At 43.1% G+C, this 22,453-nt stretch overlaps 1 protein-coding gene across 1 annotated transcript in view; it reads right to left on the bottom strand.

The window, feature by feature from the left end:
• Positions 1-833: 833 nt before the first annotated feature.
• The window catches only part of ACSF2 (acyl-CoA synthetase family member 2), an 88,408-nt gene continuing 66,788 nt past the window's right edge, over positions 834-22,453 (bottom strand). Inside the window, exons 11-16 of the mRNA XM_085855501.1 lie at positions 18,096-18,203; positions 15,165-15,316; positions 13,934-14,075; positions 13,711-13,821; positions 5,493-5,561; positions 834-1,537 (exon numbers count right to left, since the gene is read on the bottom strand). Of these exons, the coding sequence (XP_085711627.1) occupies positions 1,484-1,537; positions 5,493-5,561; positions 13,711-13,821; positions 13,934-14,075; positions 15,165-15,316; positions 18,096-18,203 (636 nt within the window). The 3' untranslated portion in view covers positions 834-1,483. The remainder of the gene's footprint in view (positions 1,538-5,492; positions 5,562-13,710; positions 13,822-13,933; positions 14,076-15,164; positions 15,317-18,095; positions 18,204-22,453) is intronic.

The following is a 22,453-nucleotide window of genomic DNA, read 5'->3' on the forward strand; positions in this document are numbered from 1 at the left end:
CGAATTTCGTCAACCACAACAATATATATATATATATATATATATATATATATATATATATATATATATATATATATATATATATATATATATACATATATATATATATATATATATATATATATATATATATATATATATATATATATATACATATACATACACACACATCGCTTCGAAATAGACAAATTAAGTCTCGTCCAGACCACCGATATAATCGGAGAGATGTTTGCCATCTTGGAAAACGGAGAAGTTGCCCCATTCAAGAAGGACCTGTTGAAAGATGTCCACATGCTGGAGAGAATATTAGATAAATAAATAAACAAACCATTGAAAGAGGTTCAGGTTAATCCTGAATTAACTCATTCACAATAATTGATAATTATTACTCCAATTATGTGCGAACTGTTCCTGTGCTGTGACAACTTAAGTGCTTCCTTTTTCCCACCGAAATCCTGTGTTCCACGAAGAACCCTGCCTTGAACTAGGCCCACAGTGTTGTAGCAGGATGCTTTTCCATCTTATTTTAATGAGTGGAAGTACGACTTGTTGGTATCGTCACATCATTATGCTCGCAGCCTCTGTGGCACCAAGGATAACAGCAGATGATGTAAAGGCCCCATCATAGTATTGTTTCTTTATTTAAAAAGTTCCCTCAAGCCTTGGGCAGAAGAGAAGAAGCAGCCTTAACAGCGTGATGTTGAAGCAAAGAGGATGTATTCATTCACCTTTTGAGCAAAGGACAAATGTACTTGGATTATCCAGTTTAGCATTTCCTTCACAACTGGTGGCTCATGATGCTTGGAACCGAGGTTCAAATCCCACACAATACAAGCATTTGTCCATTGTTTATTTATGTCCTTGAAAACTCACAGTAAAGTACACTAATGTATAACCAATTAAAATGTCTAACGTATATAAATTCCTTTTCATGTAAAAATTTAAAAGGCAATTGATAAACCTGCCCAAGAACATACATTATTATATGAAGCAATGACCACATCATTGTGAAAGCTGAGATTTGATTTGCAAGTGAATTAAGTGCGAAAAGGGGATAAGCAGGATGTTGTTTAAAAGAACAAAAAAAAAAAACAAGCAGATAGTACAATATAATTGGGAAAACATCTGCAATGGTTTATCATATGTACGTACAAACACACACACACACGCACACGCACACGCACACGCACACGCGCGCACACACACACACACACACACACACACACACACACACACACACACACACACACACACACACACACACACACACACACACACACACACACACACACACACACACTTCTGCTCATCGCTTGAAATGCCTCGATGATTAAACCCTTTTGAATACAAGACCTTGCAGTGTGAACGAGGCACGTACGTGTCGCCTCATGATGGCGGAGACGTGCAGGAAGGAGTTCAATCTTGATCACAGAGAATTGCACATATAGATATTGTAATCAAGGTCACAGAAGTATTTGCAGCTTCACTTCAAACCCAACAACTTGTTCACATCATCTTTCAAGTGATGTTTCTGAATCTGCAGAATAATGTGCAAGACGAACGATTTGGTAGGTAACACAAAAAGAAAATATTTATTTTCCGCTATCCTCGTCATGCCACACAATTCATGAAGAACCTTTAGTGCAGGATATCATCAAAGGGTTTTCGAAATCTTTATTTAAATAAATCAGATCCAAAGGAAAATTATTATGAACTTTACAAAAGGGTCACAACTTCTTTGTATTGTTGTAGAAATGACTCTGATGGGTCAATAATGCAAAAATAGGGCAGATATTTCCTTAATGAGTGTTTTTGAATAAACATGAATACTGTATTTAAATGTTATATTAGATATGCATCGCTATGATGTTTAGATCGAGACTCAATTTAAATTTAAGATAAGATTAATTTAAGAACTCTCATCTATAATTGTGTGTGTGTGTGTGTGTGTGTGTGTGTGTGTGTGTGTGTGTGTGTGTGTGTGTGTGTGTGTGTGTGTGTGTGTGTGTGTGTGTGTGTGTGTGTGTGTGTGTGTGTGTGTGTGTGTGTGTGTGTGCGTGTTCCATCAGTCCTAAACCATGAAACCGAGCAGCCTGAAACTTTTCATGCATACCAACGGAAATCTAAGGTAGTGCATGAGTGAAGAATGGGTTTTTTGGGTTAATTTAAACACCCCTTTTGAAGTTAATTAATGGCTTACCTCCATGAAAGGCTCATCATTGGTCAGCCCAAGTTCACCTTGCAGGAGTCTTTGCTGCCATATTGATTCTTCCGATTCAAACATGCCTTGATTTGGAAGCACAATCGACTCTCACGGAATAATTAAAGTACAAGCCGGTAGGCGGCCATGGGTCGCCGTGCATCCGATGACCTTTGACCCCTGATCTGAGTTAATCTAGTACTAAGTACTTACGAAATTGCAATCGAATCAGTTAACCCGAGTATGAGCAAGGGGGCTTTGAATGGTCATTTTGCCTGAACAATGCACTCATTGACCTTTGACCCCTGACTTAGCCGAGATCGGTCAATATGTCCTGAAGCAAAGTTGTAGTACCCATTGAGTATTCTGTACCTATGAACTTTCATTCGTATCGGTTAGCCCGTGTAGGAGCAAGGGGGAGTTGAATTGTCATTTTGCCCGAAAAATGCACTCATTGACCATTGACCCCTGACCTAGCCAAGATAGGTCAATATGTCCTGAAGCAAAGTTGTAGTACTCATTGAGTACTATGTACCGATGAACTTTCATTCGTATCGGTTAATCCGGGTAGGAACAAGGGTGCCTTGAATGGTAATTTCGCCCGAAAAATGCACATATTGACCTTTGACCCCTGACCTACTCGAGATAGGTCATTATGCAAATGAGCAAAGTTGTAGTACTCATTATTGCGTGCTATGAATCTGCAAAGTTTCATTCGGATCGATGCACTCACCTGGTCGCTCGGGGGCATTCAATTTTCGCCAATTTTCGAGCATACCCCATTTGTAGGGGGCGCTGCGGGTAAACTATTCCATATATCACAAAAACCGGAATATATTTGGTAGAGCATCACCTGCAGATGATGCATGCCAAATTTCATAAGCCTACGTGGGATAATGGCTTTCGGAATTGTTTTCGCGTGAGGGGTACCGATTTTGAAGGTTTTTCGACTGTTGCTAGGGAACCAAAGCGTCCTTAGCAACCATCACAATTTCCAAAGCACTAGGTCATAAGATGTACCTACCACCCGAGTTTGGTCAAAATCGGCCAACGTTTACTACCAATTATGCTGATGACAAACTAACAAACATCCAAACAAACAGACAGAATTACTGACAATAAGGGTCACCTATTTCGGCGACCCAATATAATCAAAATATTATATCCGGTTTGAGAATCGGATCTTGTGGATTAAATAAGTGTTAAAATCTGGAGTGAAATCTGAACATTTTAACAAATTAGCGATTATTATTACCAAGTGTATTTATTTAAGCAAAACGTCTTCTTCTTCTTCTTCTTCTTCTTCTTCTTCTTCTTCTCCTTCTTTCGGCTGCTCCCGTTAGGGGTCGCCACAGCGGATGATCCGCATAATGATTTGGCACAGGTTTTACGCCGGATGCCCTTCCTGACGCAACCCTGGTCGCCTCTTACGACACAGGGATATGGTACACCTATTCTAACCGGGGCATACACCGGGCCCAGTACACCTGTACTCACTTCGCCGACCTCGGAAGGATGACAGGCTGAGTCAACCTCCTGGTGTGTATTAATTCAAGTGGCCAACAGGGCTTGAACTCAGGACCTTTTGGATCCCAAGCTGCTACCCTAACCACTACGCCAACACCAGGCTATAACATCAAGCAAAGCAAAACATCAAAAAACATTATTTATTATTATTCAAAACATTATTGAAGCGAAACATCAAGCATGATTTTTTTTTTCACTGTTTGAACGATTATATTTAGTGAAGAAAAGATGAAGGAACGTTCAGAAAGTGGAACTTCATTGAGTGCAAGGCCATGCTCCACAACCTGTTTTTGCAATCCATAACAATAGTCAACAGGGGGTCCTTTTTTCGGCAATTACGCATGCAGTTTTCTTTTCACCGTTTTGTGCAATCTGCTTTCATGACAAAATATTAATATAATAAATATACTAATAGTTGTTGCAATAATTTAACAGTCGACAGTTGCTGAAAACGAAGAGGTACAGAAACAGCACACATGGACATGGCACAAAAGGATACAAATGACTTTCTGTGGGGTGTGTGCGTGCCTGCATGCAAGGATGTTAGAGGAACGCGTATGGGGGTGAGGGCATGCATGCAGGCAGGCATTTGCCAGGCAGATAGCATGGGTTTCAATTTTTAACTCACCTGGAATGTAGTACCGGGGAACTTATGGGATGGTGCATCGTCCATCCATCAGTCTGTCCGTCCGTCAGTCTGTCCGTCCGTCAGTCCGCAAATACTTGCAACTTCTCTGAAACTACACATACGATTTCGATGAAACTTTACCACAACCTTCATCATCCATGATGTACCAAAGGTTGTTCACAACATTAAAAATAAATAAATAAATCAGGGTCTAAGGGGGTTGCCCCCCCAAAATATGTATTTGCTTTCTTCTCCAAAACTACGTGCACAATTCTAATGAAACTTGACCACAAGCTTCATCACCCATGATGTATCAAAGTTTGTTCACGCTATTTAAGAAAAATTGGGATCAAAGGGGATCTATGGAGCGGGGGGGGGAGGCAGTTGCCCCCCAAAATATGTATTTCCTCCAATTGGTTCACTGGTACATTTTGCTGATTCCATCCCATGTTGACTTCCTTCTCAGTGTCATTATTCTACTAGGTGAGCGCCCAGGGGTATTGCCCCTATTTTTAAATGCTCCTGCCAGGTTTTATATCGAACAAGGCGGTTAAAAAGAAAACGTTGCTGTTTGGACAAGTTTTATCGCTCTTGGACACAAAATGACCAAACTCCTCACCCTCCCCCTCACGTGAGGGTGCGGAGATAACTTCTCACTTTTGTCTATACTATGCCATAGTACAAGTGGCTTAAGCACCAACACCAGTCAGGGGGAGGGGGTATTGAGAGTGGGTAAAGTACACCAATTCTGAAAAAAAAATCCTTCAAGTTATGGTTTATATCAATATTTGTCTTGCTTTGTTGGTGTCTTTAAAAAAAACAAAAAACGATCACTTCTGTCTAAAACTACGTTCTGTAGTAATGCTAATTGTCAGTTAAAATTATCATACGCCATATGGAAAGATGCCAATTGGTTGTTTGTATGCATGTACGTATGTATGTACGTATTGATAAAAGCATGTGCACACTTCCACTTTCCTCTCCGACACCTTAGTACTTACAATTCTCACATGTAGACATGGCATTTGTGCAAGTGATTCACTGACACCATATTTCACCTCCGGAGGGAGCAGGTATTACTTGTGATGGAAAATGGGGGAATACAGAGGAAGGGAAATAAAACAACAATTTTAATACCTTTCCTGTGACTGTCATAGGGAAGCTTTCCATAAAGACCACATATTTGGGAATCTTGTATCGTGCCATCTGCAACATAGAAAATAAATAACAAAACAGATTTGGATACAAAATCGTGTATCGTGATAATGTAAAAAATGTACGTCATACGTGATAAATGGATGGTCTCCACGGAGCATCATTTTGATTTCAAATTCAAATTCAGTTCTGTTCCCACTTTGCATGTTTCGTAAGGCTGATCGACGTTACGGGTTCGTTTTAACGTCAGTTTCAATTCTGGTTTCATTGTTGGGGTCATTAAGCATGTTTTATACTTGATTTTCGTAAATCTGGGAAAAAAAAAAAACTTATTTTATGGGGTTTTGCGAGTCACGTGACGTGCCGTCGGTTTTAACAGGCGTGACGAAAGCACGAAATCGTCCCGTCGAAGGACAGCTTATCGTGAGGGTTTACGAGATGGATTAGCACATTTTACAAAGTTTGGGGACGCCCTTCTTAGATTCTGTAAAAATTCTGATTTAAAACGAACGTATTTGAGATGTCGTCAAATATTTGTTACGTGAGTTTGATCGTAAAAACCAACGCGCTGATAAGACGTATTGCTCATGTGAGTGCGTGATGACGTAATCACGCATGGGCCCAGCGCGCTTTGTCAAACTTGAAAGTGCAATTAACACCCTGCTGTGAACGTGCCTGCTTGTCCGAGAAATGTACGAGAATTTCTCGAGGCGGCTGATTTTGAATATGGTGGACAAACTAGATTTTAAAGAGATAGCTTTGTGGTAAAATTAATTAATAGGGACATTGACGTTTCAAAGGATCGCTCGATTTTGTGTTTCGAGGCGAGTGCACGCGCTATCGGTACATAGAAGCGACAATACTTTGAAACAAGGCTGTGATATATGTTTGTTCCGGTTGTTGTTGTTGTTGATTAGGCTTCGTGACCGGAAGAGGAAAAGAGGGGGAAAAAAAAAAGACGCGGAAGAGGCGCAGGACCGAGGGATTTAGGATGGATGGAAAGGTCAGGTCAGGTATGGGAGCATGTGCCAGAACAGCGCGTCGCTGCGTCCACTTTCCGCCGGTACTCCAGGGGCCTCCGTCTGGCCATCCCCCAGGCAGATGCCAGGCCCATCCCCATCTCCTTGAGATGATGGTCAACCTGCTGCAACCATGAGGCACGTGGTCGGCCCACTGGCCTCCTCCACTCATGAGACTCCCTCGCTGAGAGAATCTGGTGAGCAGGATCAGCGTCAGGAAAACGAGCCACATGTCCATACAGCCGCAGCTGACGCTCACGGACTATGCAGGTAACAAATCTCATCCGAGTCTCTCTCAGCAACCGCTCGTTGGACACAAAATCCGACCAGCGATAGCCAAGGATTCTTCGAAGAGACCTGGTACCAAAGGAATCAAGTCTCCGTCTCAGATCCTTGGTCAAAGTCCAAGTCTCGCACCCATAGAGCAAGACTGGAAGTACCAAGGACCTGAAGACTCGGACTTTCGTCCTCCCGCACAGGTACCGGCAGCGCCACACCCCATGATCCAGTGAATCCATGACTCCCCAGGCCCGACCCAGACGTCTATTGACCTCCGGCTCACAACCTGCGGAGACATGAATATCACTGCCAAGGTAAGTGAATCTATCCACGACCTCAACATCCTCACCACAAACAGACACAGACAGGACAGCAGCATCCAAGATGTCACCGAAAGCCTGGATCTTAGTTTTGACCCAAGAAATCCGTAATCCCAACGGCTCCGACTCCTCATTCAGCACCTCGAGGGCCCCCAAGAGGATGTCTAAAGTCTCCGCAAAGATGACTGCATCATCTGCAAAATCAAGGTCCGAGATCTTGACATTGCCAAACGATGCACCGCAACTTGATCTCTACGACATCCTCCCAAAAATCCAGTCCATACAAGTGCTGAAAAGTGTGGGGGCAAGTACACATCCCTGACGAACTCCAGTAACAACTGGAAATAAGTCAGAGATGGTACCACCACACTTCACAGCACTCTCAGTACCAGAGTAGAGTTCAGACATCAGATCGATCAGTTTCGGTGGCACCCCACGGAGACCAAGAATCCTCCAGAGGACATCCCGATTCACTGAATCGAACGCTTTACAGAGATCAAGATAGGCTGCAAGCAGCCCCTGCCGAAACTCTTGTCTGCGTTCGGTGAGGACACGAAGTGCAAGGATACGGTCAATCGTTGACCTCTTTGGTGTAAAGCCTGACTGCTCTGGACGCTGGTGCTCAAGCAGATGGTGGCGAACCCTATCAAGAATTATCCGAGCAAAGACCTTGCCCGGCACTGAGAGCAGCGTCACCCCTCGGTAGTTGTTGCAGTCTTGGCGATCACCCTTCCCTTTCCAGAGAGGGACAACAAGGCCCCTCTTCCAGTCAGTTGGGATGATGCCTGTGTTCCAGGCAGAGCACAAAACTGCATGCAACGACACGAGTGCAGCATTTCCACCAGCCTTGAGAAGTTCAGCATGGATGCCACAGATCCCTGGAGCTTTGCCCCGTTTCAACTGGTTCACCGCAGCCCGTGTTTCCACAAGCGATGGTGGACCACAGTTGATTCGAGGGTCAGCAACAGGGATTGTAACACCCTTGACGTCCAACTCGACAGCTGGGGGATCAGCCTGGTACAACCGCTCAAAGTAACCGGCCCAGCGGGCCTTCACTTCAGACTCCTCTGTCAAGAGCCTACCACTCTCTGCTCGAACTGCAGTGCTCGAGGGATGGGCTTGGATGAACGTAATGCGCGAATTCCCCTGTAAGCGGGACGAGAATCACCTGTCCACAGGTGATGCTCTACCCCCTCACAGATTCCTCGCACATAGGCCTCCTTGTCCACCCTCAGTGCACGTACAGTTTTACGCCTCAGCTCAGCTCTGCCATTCAGCCTGGCCCTGCGACTCTGGTCAATGGTATCCAGTGTCCCTTGAGAGACAAAATTCTTCTTTGCCCTGCGGTGAACTCCAAGGCATCCACCGGCAACATCAAGGACGGTGGTCGTGAAGGTGCTCCACAACTCTTCAGGACCCACCAAAGCACCCAGACCCCCAAAGTGTCCACTCAGCCTGTTCGCAAACTCCTCAGCTACTCCCTCATCCCTGAGCTTGGCAACATCCAGCCTAGGCTGGGATGGTACCATTCTCCAGGATTTAAGGTGCAGCTTTAGAGTTGCTACGCCAAGCCTGTGGTCAGTATTGAGGAACTGAGCACTCCGGTAGACCCTGCAGTTCTGGATCATCCTCCAACGACCGTCAATGAGGACATGGTCAATCTCCTTTGCCACACCTCCAGCGTTGGAATACCAAGTCCAGCGATGAGCTTGCGGGCGCTGAAACCATGAACCAGCCACCCTAAGTCCATGACTTCTTGCAAAGTCAAGGAACTTAGGGATGTTTATGAGGTGTGTGTTGGTCCCCATGGGTCAGGAACTATGAACCAGAATAACACTATCAGTTCCAGTCGATGCATTGAAATCCCCCAAGACTAGAAGTGTATCTCGTCTGGGGCACTGATCAACCACAGACTCGAGTGTGGCGTAGAATGTGTCCTTCACGGTGAGATCACTCGCCTCAGTCGGAGCATAAATAGAGACCAGGGAAATGACACCTAAGGAGTGGCGAATCCTTAATCTCATAATACGCTTGTTGACCGGTGTTACCTCAATTATCATTGGGGTCAGCTTATTGGACACAGCTACAGCAACTCCTTGGGTATGGTAACTATCAGAGCGACCAGACCAATAGTAGGTGTAACCACCAACCATTATCTCGCCGCAATCCGGTCTCCGAACCTCAGAGAGAGCTGCAATCCCGATGTCCAAACGCTTGAGCTCAGATGATAACAGAGACAGGTGATCATCCTCTCTTAGGGATAGGACATTCCAGGCACCCACCCGAAGGGACCGCCTCAGGTTAACCCAAGGAGACCGCCGTCTGGTGGACGACACCTCAGCACCATTCCGACACACTCTCCCGCAATCTGACCCAGGGATGTTACCCCGTGGTTTCCCTCCTATCAAAGATTGGGGGTCCCGAAGGCCTTGCCCCAATCCTGTCATCCGGTGAGCTGCCCTGCGAAGGGAAGCTGCACAGGAGGTACTCCCACGGAGAGGGTTTTCAGATTTTTTTGCGTTTTTGCGTTTTGCGGAATGAAGCATTTTACGGTGGCCGGAGTGCAAATCCTGCCACCAACCTCCTAGTAAGAAGTAGCCCAACTGCAGGAGGACGTCCGCAGACACAGTTGGGCACTAGATATGGATGGCCGTTGGCTCACAAGGAGCTCCTCCGCCCTTTGACCGGTTTTGTTTTTAATCCTGCTGGGTGTCCATATCCAAACACCCTCCTCACCAGAAAACCTGGTGGGGGAGACGGTTTAGTCGCCGACAACCCGACCATGGAACAGGTTAGTACAGGTTTACATGGTACCTGTAGCAGGTCACAGATCAAATCTGACCTGACTAAATGGATGGAAAGGGGGATTTAAATGCTTTGAACAAGGAACGGATTTTATTTAAAGTGGGTTTATCTTTTTAGCCGCGTCTTGCGTAGCGAACGCCGGCTCTAAGAGAGTTCCGCATTGTTCTTCTTATTATTATTATTATTATTATTATTCTGGTAAAGACAAAACCTTTAGGACGTGGCTCTTGGACACATTTGTCCTTGTTTACATGTCAGACATCCAAGAACAAGGACGTTTGGTAGGCTACGCACTTATCAGGATCGAGGTGTTTTTGGGGAAAATTACGGGCGGAGCTCGTGCTGTTTGAACACGCAGCCATCGTGGGCCTTGACGAGGGAGCGTTTCGATTCTCTGCCTGTCGGGGTCGAGCTGTTTGTCTGGAAGCGGACAGAAAAGCATGTCTGTTGTCTTTATATGAGCCTCTATCTGTCAGGATAAATTCATTGGATTTGGGAAGCATAAGCGGAATTAAAAGGATGTAGAGGAATGGTTGCTTAGCAACGACATCGATCTGGAAGGAATGGAATTGGCTTTGCACTGCACTCACTGTCTACTACGATGAAACAGGGCAGGATTATGAATAGGTGGCCAAAGCACATAGAGATTACACCGTCAAACGCTCTCTGATGACAACCAACCAATGGATCGGGAAGGAAGGAGCGGCGGTGGAGGTGAAACAAGCCGCCAGAGAGCGCGAACTAATGAAGCACAGAGAAGGACTAACACCGCACATCTCAATGGCAGTTAGTAACAGACATAGTGCAGGGGAGTTAGGAAGAATGATGAACAGATTGAGATGCGCCCCAGAACCACAATATGGAGCAACGAACACCAGAACACTTTACAGGCCGTCAGACAAGGAGATGGATGGAAGCTATGCTTGCCTGATCAAAATCTACAGTAGTGTACAGTAAGGTCTTTGGCCTTCACATCCACTCACCACGAATCCAGAGTAACTTCCAGTCCTGCAAGCTCTAGTCATGGTGGGAGCCTCGTACGGAGGTATCATTTAAAAATAATCTTTTACACAAATACTTGTCATTATGTTGCAGTTGACTGCAGTGTTCAGTGCAGTGGCATGCTGTAAACCTTGTAGTAACGGAGACAGTGACAGAACCTTTGACGACACAACATGCAACTCCCACACTACTCCTTTGTGGGGGGGACCTAGCACTAGGCAACACACTAACACACTCAAGCCAAAGAAACCGTATACACCTCCGTGGCAAAGGGGGACACGGAAATGAACCAGTACCAACCCCACAGCGACATAGGAGGGGAGCGGCTGGAGAAACAATGGAAGCAGGTGAATACGCAAGGTTGGGGAAAACATACAACCAAGAACTAGGTAAAGATATTTTCAAAGGAACCTGGCAAGACCGCACCACTCATTTCCAGAGGGCTGACAACCATCCAGCCACAGCAGCTCATAGAACTGTCTTGCGTCCAAGCCGAGGAAACTTACGATTTGATAGAACGAAACGAGGAAATAAAATCGATTCGATGGTCTTATGCTATGACAAAACCTGTTGGGAGGGGGGGACGTCAGAAAATGCAGAAAAGACAGAAGTGGCTTGGCAGAACAAAACGCAAGACAAAACCCAGCGGGGGCACTTTGCACAAATAGGATTCATATGGGGTCAACACGCATCTCTAATTACCCAAGTTCCATGGGCCCCTAAAGAACCCTTTTGGAGTATAGTTGTGAAATCTTGTGAAAATACAGTAACCTCCCGGAGAAGAACACATTTCACTTATAGGTGTTTTCACCTATAAGGCTTGAAGCTCTCACGAGCGATCGAGTGGAACGCAAAGAGGGTTACGCAGGGTGGAGATCTATATTTCATGACTGGGGAGACTGGTTACTGTGCCTGGTAGGGGCAGCAATCCTAATCATCATGGGAATCATTTTTGGAGTATTTCTGATCAAACGTCTCATTTCCATTTGTCTAAAGAAATGCTGTGAAGCCTCACCTCTCACCCAGGCCATCATAATAATTAACAGCGAACTCATGGAGGAAGACCCCGAGGACCTCTGTCTGGGGCCACAACCAGACCCGACCCCCACCAGCTGAGGAGCCAACAAGGTGTTCTGGCGGAGGGCGCCCTGGGGAAGACTCTTCCAGGTATTACTGATTACTCAACGAACTTTCAAGTGAAAAGGTAAGCCAAACATACTCACGCATCTCACTACACACGAAGATACAGGAAGTTGTAACAAGAAAGAAAGGAAATCTACAAGTAAAATGCTGATGGAGGTTTATGATAGATGTGGCAGTGTTTTGACGAGCATATGCATAATCGTGGAAAATGGACAATACCAGGTAGTGAAGGCATGTATGGAAAATACTTGTATGACCCTTATATGTAAATATGCATCTCATGAGACTCTTTTGTCTTCTAGCGCAAGTTGAGAAAGGAGCTTACACCATGCCTTGAGCGCTCACAGTGCTGCTCACCCATTATTACATTTGCATATTGTAAATATTATTGTTGTAATTAGTGTCGAGTATAATTGCCTAAATAATAATGTTGCTGTTAATATTGTATAGACTTGCAGTGCCTTTAATATTGTGTGGACTTAACATCAAATTTGTATATGACAACTTAATGGGAGACTTGTGGCAGTGGGCAAGACAAAAGGCAACAGAAGCTAACCTGAACCACCGGCAGTTGGGGACTTCTCAATTGGGGAATGTTGATGGCTATCCACGGCATTTGCAAATCCCGTTTGGCAGGCACGGGGGCCTAGGGGTAGCTGCTACAGGAACCAAATAGGGATCCACTCGGTTGGTGAGTATCAGGTATGGCTGGGTATGGTCAAATATGACCAAGGAGGGAACTGTTATGATGATGATATGCTAGGTGGTCATATTTGAGCCATAATTGAATAATCAATAGTCAATAGTTGTATATTAATCAGCTGTCAGGATTCAAACCTTGCTTTAAGATGATGCTTTAAATGTTGCATGTTGCCCTAACTGTTCCTTTGGACAGCCTTTATCACTCTCCTGTTTTAATGTCCTTGGGAGAACTGTGTATGCTGATATCCCACACATTCCTGTTCTTAGTCATCACTAGAGTTTCGCCTTTGCTATCAGCAGGTGCCAGTGTAGGGGTGTAGGAGTCTTAGAAAGTTATTAGTTTGCAAGATGAACTGTTGGGTTGCGAATCTGAAGATTGACTGATTCAACTTCCCTGAGGGCCCCTAGGGAGGGGGGAAAGAAGCCCACTGCCGCATTTATTTCTTTATCCCTTAGCACACACTTATAGTCCACACCCAGTTTTGCTTTTGTGTGATTATATATACAACTGTTTTGAAGTAAAAATCTCAATGTGGTCCGGGGGCACCTGACTGAAGGGCCTTTGGGCTGCATTCCGCATGCGTAGTGCCATCTTCTGAAATAAATCGTATCATTCGAGAACCCTCATTCGACTCTGTCATTACTCGGCCGGGTGAAGAGTCATAACACAAATTACCTTCTTTTCTTGGGTAATATGTTCATTGGAAACATCAACAGGAAAGAAATCACGGTTATTTGTCGTTTTCTTTTCTTTTAAATGTGTTTCGGTTATGCATTGACGACTTAGCGAAACAGCCAAGTTCTTTTTGCAAATTGAGAAAAATGATGGTAATATTTGAACATTTCATTGACTTTTGCTTCTGCATAATCAACAACATTGTAATCAGTCAATATTGTTATTGTCTGTTTTTACGAATTCTTGTAACATGCCTTTCCCTTGCAGAATTCCTGTATCTCTTCTTCAGAGATGCTTTTCCCTGCTTTACGTTTCACCACCGCACACACCTCCTCCCCGAGTCGGTAATCGTGTGCGCCGACAACCTGAGCAAAAACGAACAAAACAGAACTGTCCCCAGCTCACTCAAAATAACTTTCTCGTACTTCCATCGATATATCAGTTATCTTGCATGAAGTTCAATAAATCCATCCTTACGTGTGCCTCAATGATATCTGGATGCAAGTACAGGATCTTCTCAATCTCAGCTGGATAGATATTCTCTCCACCACGAATGAGCATTTCTTTGGAGCGCCCAACGATGCTGCAGTAACCAAAGGCATCCAAAAAGGCGATGTCTCTGTGGCAGGGAGAGCAGCTATTTACATTTACGCTTGGTTCTGACCCAATAGGAAGAACATGTGATGAGAAAAATCTCGATAAGCCAAACAGTATTCTCAGGGACTCAGCTCCGTGATGCCGCCGAAGATAAAGTAATCGGTGTTTGGCTTTACAGCATTCTTCTTGAATGTGCCCAAATAGAATTTAACTGAATTCAGCTTCCATTTGGCTTAACTGCATTCCAATGCATATGGCCTAATTGTGTTTGACTCATGCCAAGTTATAATCTGACTTGCGTTCAAATGAATATAATGTTTGATTCAAGGATGGATGCTTTGACTGCAAGCAGGAAGTCAGGATTGTGCTCAGTAAACACAAGCCTTGACCATGTTTCCACAAGTGGCTGCCATTCCAACTCGAAGCCAGCTGGTATGATGACAACTAAGATGATGAAGTATTATAATAGAAATAGAGCACCAATCGTGATGAGAGCGAACAAGGGGAGCACTACAATTGCTTGTGCAATGCTTGTTATACGTTATTCTGCATCAAAATAATAATAAACATTTCTACATTAAAATCATTAAGTGTTTGAATGATTCATGTGGAAACACTTTCTTTCCTGCGATTGGGGTAACTGAAATGAAACAAATGTTGATACTGGGTAACTCTCCCCCATTATAATACTTACCTCAACCCCTCAAGGTCTTCCTGGCTGTGCCCATTGTGTATTTGAGTATTTGTGTGAAATACAAAGATATTCAGATACGATGGACAGATTTACACAGTATCTGGGGTTCCAGCAGCATGATTCATGTGCTCAGATGGGTTCAGATGGGAAGGTCATCCAAATGGGGAAAGTGTAATTCTGTAGAATAGCTCAACTCTCTGAAACCGAGTGACCGTTTTACCAGCTGCAATTCAAACCTCCATATACCCAAGTAGCCAGATTTTTTTCTAGGGAGACCAAGGTGGGGGAGCCGAAAGTCCAAGGAGCTCAGAGTTCAAAGGGTTAAAATAAAAATTAAAAAAAAAACATCATGTTATGAAATATGACACAAACATGTTATTCAACATGGAGTTCTGTAATCTTACATACATCTCTTACCCTGTATGGTACCAGTTGTCAGGGGTTATAGTAGTTGCTGTATTCTCCGGATCATCCCAATACTCACGCATCACACAATATCCACGAATACACAGCTCCCCTGGCACTTCAATTGGCTGAATCTCACCTGAGCTTGTATCCACCACCTTAGCCTACAAGCAACACATTTATAAGTTCCATTGTATTTGTGTAAAACATTTTCCTGGTTTATACTACAAATTGACTCATAAACCGATATTCAGAACTGACATGACAATGGCAGTGTATGGGACAGCACACTGAATATGTGGTATTAGTAAAGCAACTTAGCTTATGTGAGATATGTAAACCAAGTTTTGTTCAGTTCAGTTTATTGTATATAACAAGAAAAACCTGCTCGGGGGTGGGGTGGGGGGCATGTGCATGCACATGTATGTGTGTACCATTCTACACAATTGAGTTCCATTTATAATCAAAGTCCATTTTGCCTTAATTATACAATTTCACACTCAGGTTAGCCTATATTTTAGACTCGGACATGTCATCAACCTAATTAGTATTACTATTATTATTATTATTATTATTATTATTGTTATTATTATTATGAGGGTACAAGCTTTTCAGGCCGGGTAACTCATTGTTTTTCTTCTGTTTATTCTCGACTAGCAAGTACCACCCGTCGTTTCGCTGACATAAATACTGAGGGGAGGGGGGGAAGAGGGGGAGAGAGAGAGGAGGGAGAAGGGAGAGAGAGGAGGGAGAAGGGAGAGAGAGGAGGGAGAGAGAGGAGGGAGAAGGGAGAGAGAGGAGGGAGAAGGGAGAGAGAGGAGGGAGAAGGGAGAGAGAGGAGGGAGAAGGGAGAGAGAGGAGGGAGAAGGGAGAGAGAGAGGAGGGAGAAGGGAGAGAGAGGGGAGGGAGAAGGGAGAGAGAGGAGGGAGAAGGGAGAGAGAGGAGGGAGAAGGGAGAGACAGGAGGGAGAAGGGGGGAAGTGAGGAGGGTTGGGAGGAGGGAAGGCAGATGTGCAATGAAGCGTTAATTACGATTCATACCATCTCATCAAAATGCTTCTACATAGAATAACAGTGAAGATGGAAACAAAATAATGTCTGAAATTCAGGATGGCGGAGCACGAACCGCTCGCTCAGGTGGACGGAGCACGAACCGCTTGCTCAGTATGGTGGAGCAAGCCACTCACAGCAAGTGGCTTAAGCACTTAAGCAAGCACTATTTAAATGTTTGACAAGGAATGGCTGGCCAGGCTGTGGCTGCATACCACATAGGATCCCCTTAACATTAAAGCTGGTCTTCACCACCCCCGCAGCAGTTCAAGAAATTGAATGAATTAATTCAAATAATGACTATATCCCCAAAAGAGTTGCTGTTTAATGGAGAACCCCAGAGACATTGCAAAGTTTAATTGCCCATGAAATAAAGATTGCAGATAATCCGCCATGTTGCCTGCTCGTCTGTGCACTCGTCATGTGATGCATCGGTGCTCCAGGGTCTGTGCAAACATCGTAACTTTATTTTAAAATGTCCTTTTTACACCAGATTTGCTTTGATTCTTTGTAGAGCACCTCACGAAACCTCTGAAAATATAGACACAGATCTGGCAGACACTATGGATAAGCAGTCTCTCTGTGGGACAGGGCATGAGGTCAAGAAGCGAATGCATTCAATCATATTGCTCAAAGAAGCTGGTTAATTTTGGCACAATCTTAAATCATTTGTTCACTCAATACAATTCTCCAAACAATCGAAAAAGATAAGTTTGATGCTTTGGAAATTTCACATTTCCTTGTGCAGATATGGAGGAGGGAACATAGCCTTGCTTGCTTAAAGTAAATAGGTATATAGGCTTAATTATAAGACTCGTTATTTCTTTAAATTATCAGATTTAAGTCCAGATTGACATGTGTTTAGTCCAGACGATATCCAATCCTCAAAACCGAAATAATATTTCGATGCTATACTTCAATTAGTCCATGAGAGTAGATTGTGGAAAATTGCATCATATAATGCATGAAATCACTCCAAGCTCCCAATTTGAAAACTATAGCATTTAAAAACTATAGTACAAAAGCGATGTACCCAGCAATTTGTAGCTATGCTGAACAGGCATTCAACAATATGAGTGGAAAAAATAAAAACACATTATGGTTAAATCGTTGCGGCCTGTTCCAAAGTAATGCCATGGTTGAGCAGGCCAAAAAAACATGGCGGCTTCAGACCCCATCGAGGTTATCGAGGATACGCCTTAAGACCCCAAAGGGAGCGGTGACCGAGGATGCTCCTGATGAAGGAAATTATTAAATAAGGCTGTTAATTATCTTTAAGTTAACCCAAACACACAATTTTCAGTCATACACTTCCTTGGAGTTTTCCTTGGATGCATTTAAAGTTTCAGGTTGCTAGGTTTCATGGTTTTGGAGTTATGGAGACACACTATATACATATATATGTTTTTATTTTGCTTTTTTGCCGCTTTCGTCAAGTTTATTTTGAAAACAAAGTGGACGTTGATTGGCTGGGATGCTTTCTTTGTAAATGTAGTTGTAAATATATTGTTTCCAATCAGTTGGATTTCTTTTGGAATTAAAAATAAAGTAAAGCAACCAACATCAATTAATTATTTTCTTAAAATATATGGCAAAACAAATAAAACAAATGCCACTAAGCTATTAAAATGGTTGTTCATCAGGCGTGAATGAAAGAAAAGTTAATGTTTTGGGCTTTACCCCTACAACATAACAAGGAAAGAGCTTCAAAACAAGCAGAATAAGGAAAGACTTCCTTTGCGGCCGACACAGACTGTAAATTTTGTGCTGAATTTGGCGATAATATTCTCAAAATATATGTTTGTTACATTTTTACAAAACACAAAAGTGTTTTAACATGTATTTTTATCAACAAAATAACTCCATGGCAGGGGATTGCTGTGGAGTCTCTCACCTCCATATGTGGCATAACAAATCCCACAGTTTCTGTTTTCTCCTTTATATCACTTTGAGGGAAGTTCGAAAATGTCAGTGGGCTGTTTTCTGTTGTTCCATAAGCTACCTGTATCACAGATCACATTATTTACCATAATAATGTCACAAATTTTACCATCAAGTCATTTTACAGTTAGCATGACAGTTGATATTATTCAAGTGTACAATCATGATTGAGAATATTCGGGAGTAGTAATTGGAAAGGCATTACATGATAGATCCTTTTCATCGATAAAGCAATGCAAGTTGAGGAATTGCTTGGACATCACATGCAGGACAAAGACATACGTGTACATTAGGGTGGTCCAAAAAGTCGAAAAAATATAATGTTGCTCCACAAGCTTAAAATTATTCTAATATGATCCAATAACGCGCATAAATTTTTTTAGCTTGATCGGAGGTGATTTAGAGGTCGCTCCATATGACGACTTTTAGTCTCATGACTTCAATAAATTTGGATATGCTCAGGTATGATTACGGGTACTTGTGGATGTCCGAGGTGGAAATGGAGTGCATTTTCGAACTCAGTGGGGTCGATTTAATCGAAGAAATGTTTAGACGGAGCACAAATTAATTATAGATTAGAAAATATCGAAACGAGTAGGATGAGTTACTCAACTCCAGTAATGATAAATCTTGTTTTAGGTCATATTTTCGAAATGGTAGTGAATTCAATGTCGGTGCAGTCATTTCTGAGAGTAAATCGACCCCCATAGAGTTCAAAAATGCACTCCATTTCCACCTTGGACATCCAGAAGTACACGTAATCGTATTTGACAAATACCCTAATTTTTCAATCAATGGAATTCCAAACTATTAGAATATTTCGTCTCATTTACCAAATACCACTATCATCTCCGCCTCTATTGCTGTCTCCACTCCCGCCTGAACTTATTTCTAGCCGGCCCAACATCCAGTGTTTTAGATTCAATGAGTCACGAAAAATGTTAGTTATTTATTTAGTTATTATTATATTCAATTAGGGTATGGTGAGATGCGAATCCGTACACTTCTGAACATCCTAGGTGAAAATGGACTGCATTTTTGAACTCAGTGGGGTCGATTTACTCTAAGAAATGTTGAGACGGACCACAAATGAATTATAGATTAGAAAATATCGAAACGAGTAGGATTAGTTACTCAACTCCAGTAATGATAAATCTTGTTTTGGGTCATATTTTCGAAATAGTAGTGAATTCAATGTCGGTGCAGTCATTTCTGAGAGTAAATCGACCTCATAGAGTTCGAAAATGCACTCCATTTCCACCTCGGACATCCAGGAGTACCCATAATCGTACCTGACCATCCCCTAATTTAACCAACTCATGAAACTAAAAAGTCATCATATGGAGCGACCTCTAAATCACCTCCGATCAACTTAAATTTTTTTATGCGCGTTATTGAATCATAGTGGAATCATTTAAGGCTTGTGGAGACAACATCTGAATTTTTATTAATTTTTTTTTCTGTTTTTAGACCACCCTAGTGTACATACATATATACACATATACATACATATACATATACATATATTATTACGAATCTGGCAGCCATGAGCACTCAACATTCAGGTCCTTATAGAACAGTTATATCGGTAAGTGTGTGTTTATAGTTAGGGCCCCCTACCTGTGTCTAACGGGAATTAGATGTGTGCGCTGCGGAGTTTTGTTAACAACAAATCTCCTTCACTTCACCTCACACACCGACGACATTGCCGACGTACGTGGGCGGAGATTTCCACGCCTCAGACCGGGACTCCGCCCAGGAAGGCAGGGGCGTGCCCCTTGTCCAATCACGCCACAGAAGGCGACTCTCCCACAGCACGCCAGCCAATGAGGGTTGAGATGGCCACAGAAGGTGACTTTCCCATGACACGCCGGCCGATGAGGGTTGAGATGACCACAGAAGGCAACTTTCCCACGACACACCGGCCAATGAGGGTTGAGATGGCCACAGAAGGTGACTTTCCCACGACACGCCGGCCAATGAGGGTTGAGATGGCCACAGAGGGCGACTTTCCCACGACATGCCGGCCAATGAGGGTTGAGATGGCCATAGAGAGCGACTTTCCCACGATGCCCCGTCAAATGAGGGTGGAGATCGCCTCAGACAACGATTTTCTCACCCCGGAGGAAAAAGGCATATAAAGGAACGCCAGGCTGGGAGCGAAAATCAGCATCGTCATCTCTGACCTTCTCCTTGGTCTTGGTCGATTGTTGCGTGGCCGGTTGGAGAGCGCGGTACCTGGTGCTTGGAGTGGCATCATGTTGCAGGTTCGAGTTCCGCCGAGCCAGATCGTTGAAGACCACACGAGGTGGACAGGTCCAAGCACAGGCTCTGGTCTCCAGCTCACCTTTCCGCGAGCTGGAAGCCTTCAATAAAGACCCGACGGGGTCCATTTCTTTGTGTGTGTGTGTGTCTGTGTGTGGGCCCGTCTTGAAGTAGAATTGTGTAAGTGCTTTCTTTTGCTCATTGTACATTGCCTGCCTTTTATTCGGTTAGCTCTGCCTTCTTGCGTGTTCCCTTCCCCCCATTATAAATAAATCCCTTTTGTTAAATGTACCAGCTCATTCTGTGCTTCTTTCATTGGCTTAGCACTGTGCGTGTTGGGAAATTGGGAAACGGTAAATTGTGTATTTGGACTGACTGGTCTTGGTAACCATCCGCTCGGGTTACGCACGGTTCGAGTACGGGAACGGCTCGTTCAGCTCGAGCTCCGTCGAGGGTGTGAATTCCCCGGTAGCTTTGCCGCGTGGATACTTAGGTTAATTGAAGTTTGGCAATTAACCCTATTCCATGCGGTCGAATTATTGGCGATTCATGGTCCTGTAAGGGATCTGTGCCTTTCGGATTTATCTGAAAGGTACGATCTAATTTCCGGGTGTTCGGTGGAGCCGACTCTACTGCTCCATCCAGCGGTCGTGCTCACCACTGAAACCCAGCCCCCCAACAATATATATATATATATATACATATATATATATATATATATATATATATATATATATATATATATATATATATATATATATATATATATGGAGTCCCAAAAGTCTAGATCCATAGGCATTTTTCCTAATATACAATTTGATAATTTTCTTTTTCTTTCAGATCAAAGATGGCTTCAAAACTAACAATAGAAGATTGAATTGAACTCATTCTCATGTACGCAAGACAGGATTCTTCACATAGAGGAGTAGCTGCCGAATTCAATAGAAAGCATCCAATAACACATGCCACTGTTAAAGTGTTTAAACGTTTTAGGTTCAGAAATGTTCAACGTTCTTGAAATTCAGCATATAAACAAGGGTCGCGAAGTCCAAGGCCATCAATTTGAGCATTGACTGTAATAAAAAAAAAAAAACTTTAATATAAATTTTTGCCTATTGATCCAGACTTTTGGGACACCCTGTATGTATGCGTGTGTGTGTGTGTGTATGTATATATGTATATATATATATATATATATATATATATATATATATATACATACATACATCCATAAATAAATATATACGTAAATGTATAAACATATATGCATGCATACATACAAGCCGGGAGGTGACATGGGTGGTCGCTAGACTAAGGCGAATTTGAAATATGTAGATAAGAGAACACATCATATGGCATTTTTGCCGTTCGTTGTTCCATATAGGAACATGACGAGCAACTGTCCATTCATCATTTGTGTTCGATTCCCTCACCCTACGTTAGCGAATCCCAACACGAACATTGTGGTGAAAGCATATTGCAATATAATTGCATACTAGTCATACAGTTTTTGACGGATCAGGCTGAAGATTTTTTGACAAAGAGATTGATTATTGTGTGCATAAAAGCGCGGAAGCCGATTTTTGATTTTCGAAAAAAATATATTTTTCGGATTTTTTTCAAAAATTTCAGTCCCGTTGCTGGGTAACAGTGGCGTCCATAGCAACGGTGCTCAAAAGCATACAACTCGATCCTGGTATGAACCTACCAGTCAAGTTTCATCAAAATCGGTTGACTCCTCTGGCCTCCAGAGCTGTCCATTACATACAAACAAACAGACAAGCCGGTAGGCGACATGGGTGGTCGTGACATAATTGCATACTTCTCATACAGTTTTTGACGGATTGGGCTGAAATTTTTTGACAAAGAGGTTGATTATATAGTGCGCATAAAAGCCTCGAAGCCGATTTTTTTATTTTCTAAAAACTAAATTTTTTAGGATTTTTCAAAAATTTAAAAGTCCCGTTGCTATGCAACGGTGGTGTCCATAGCAACGGTGCTCAAAAGCATAGAACTAGATCATGGTATGAACCTACTTGTCAAGTT

Source organism: Eptatretus burgeri, chromosome 14, assembly GCF_056783735.1.
Source record: "Eptatretus burgeri isolate ZD-2024b chromosome 14, Ebu_testis_v1, whole genome shotgun sequence".
Classification (NCBI taxonomy): Eukaryota; Metazoa; Chordata; class Myxini; order Myxiniformes; family Myxinidae; genus Eptatretus; species Eptatretus burgeri.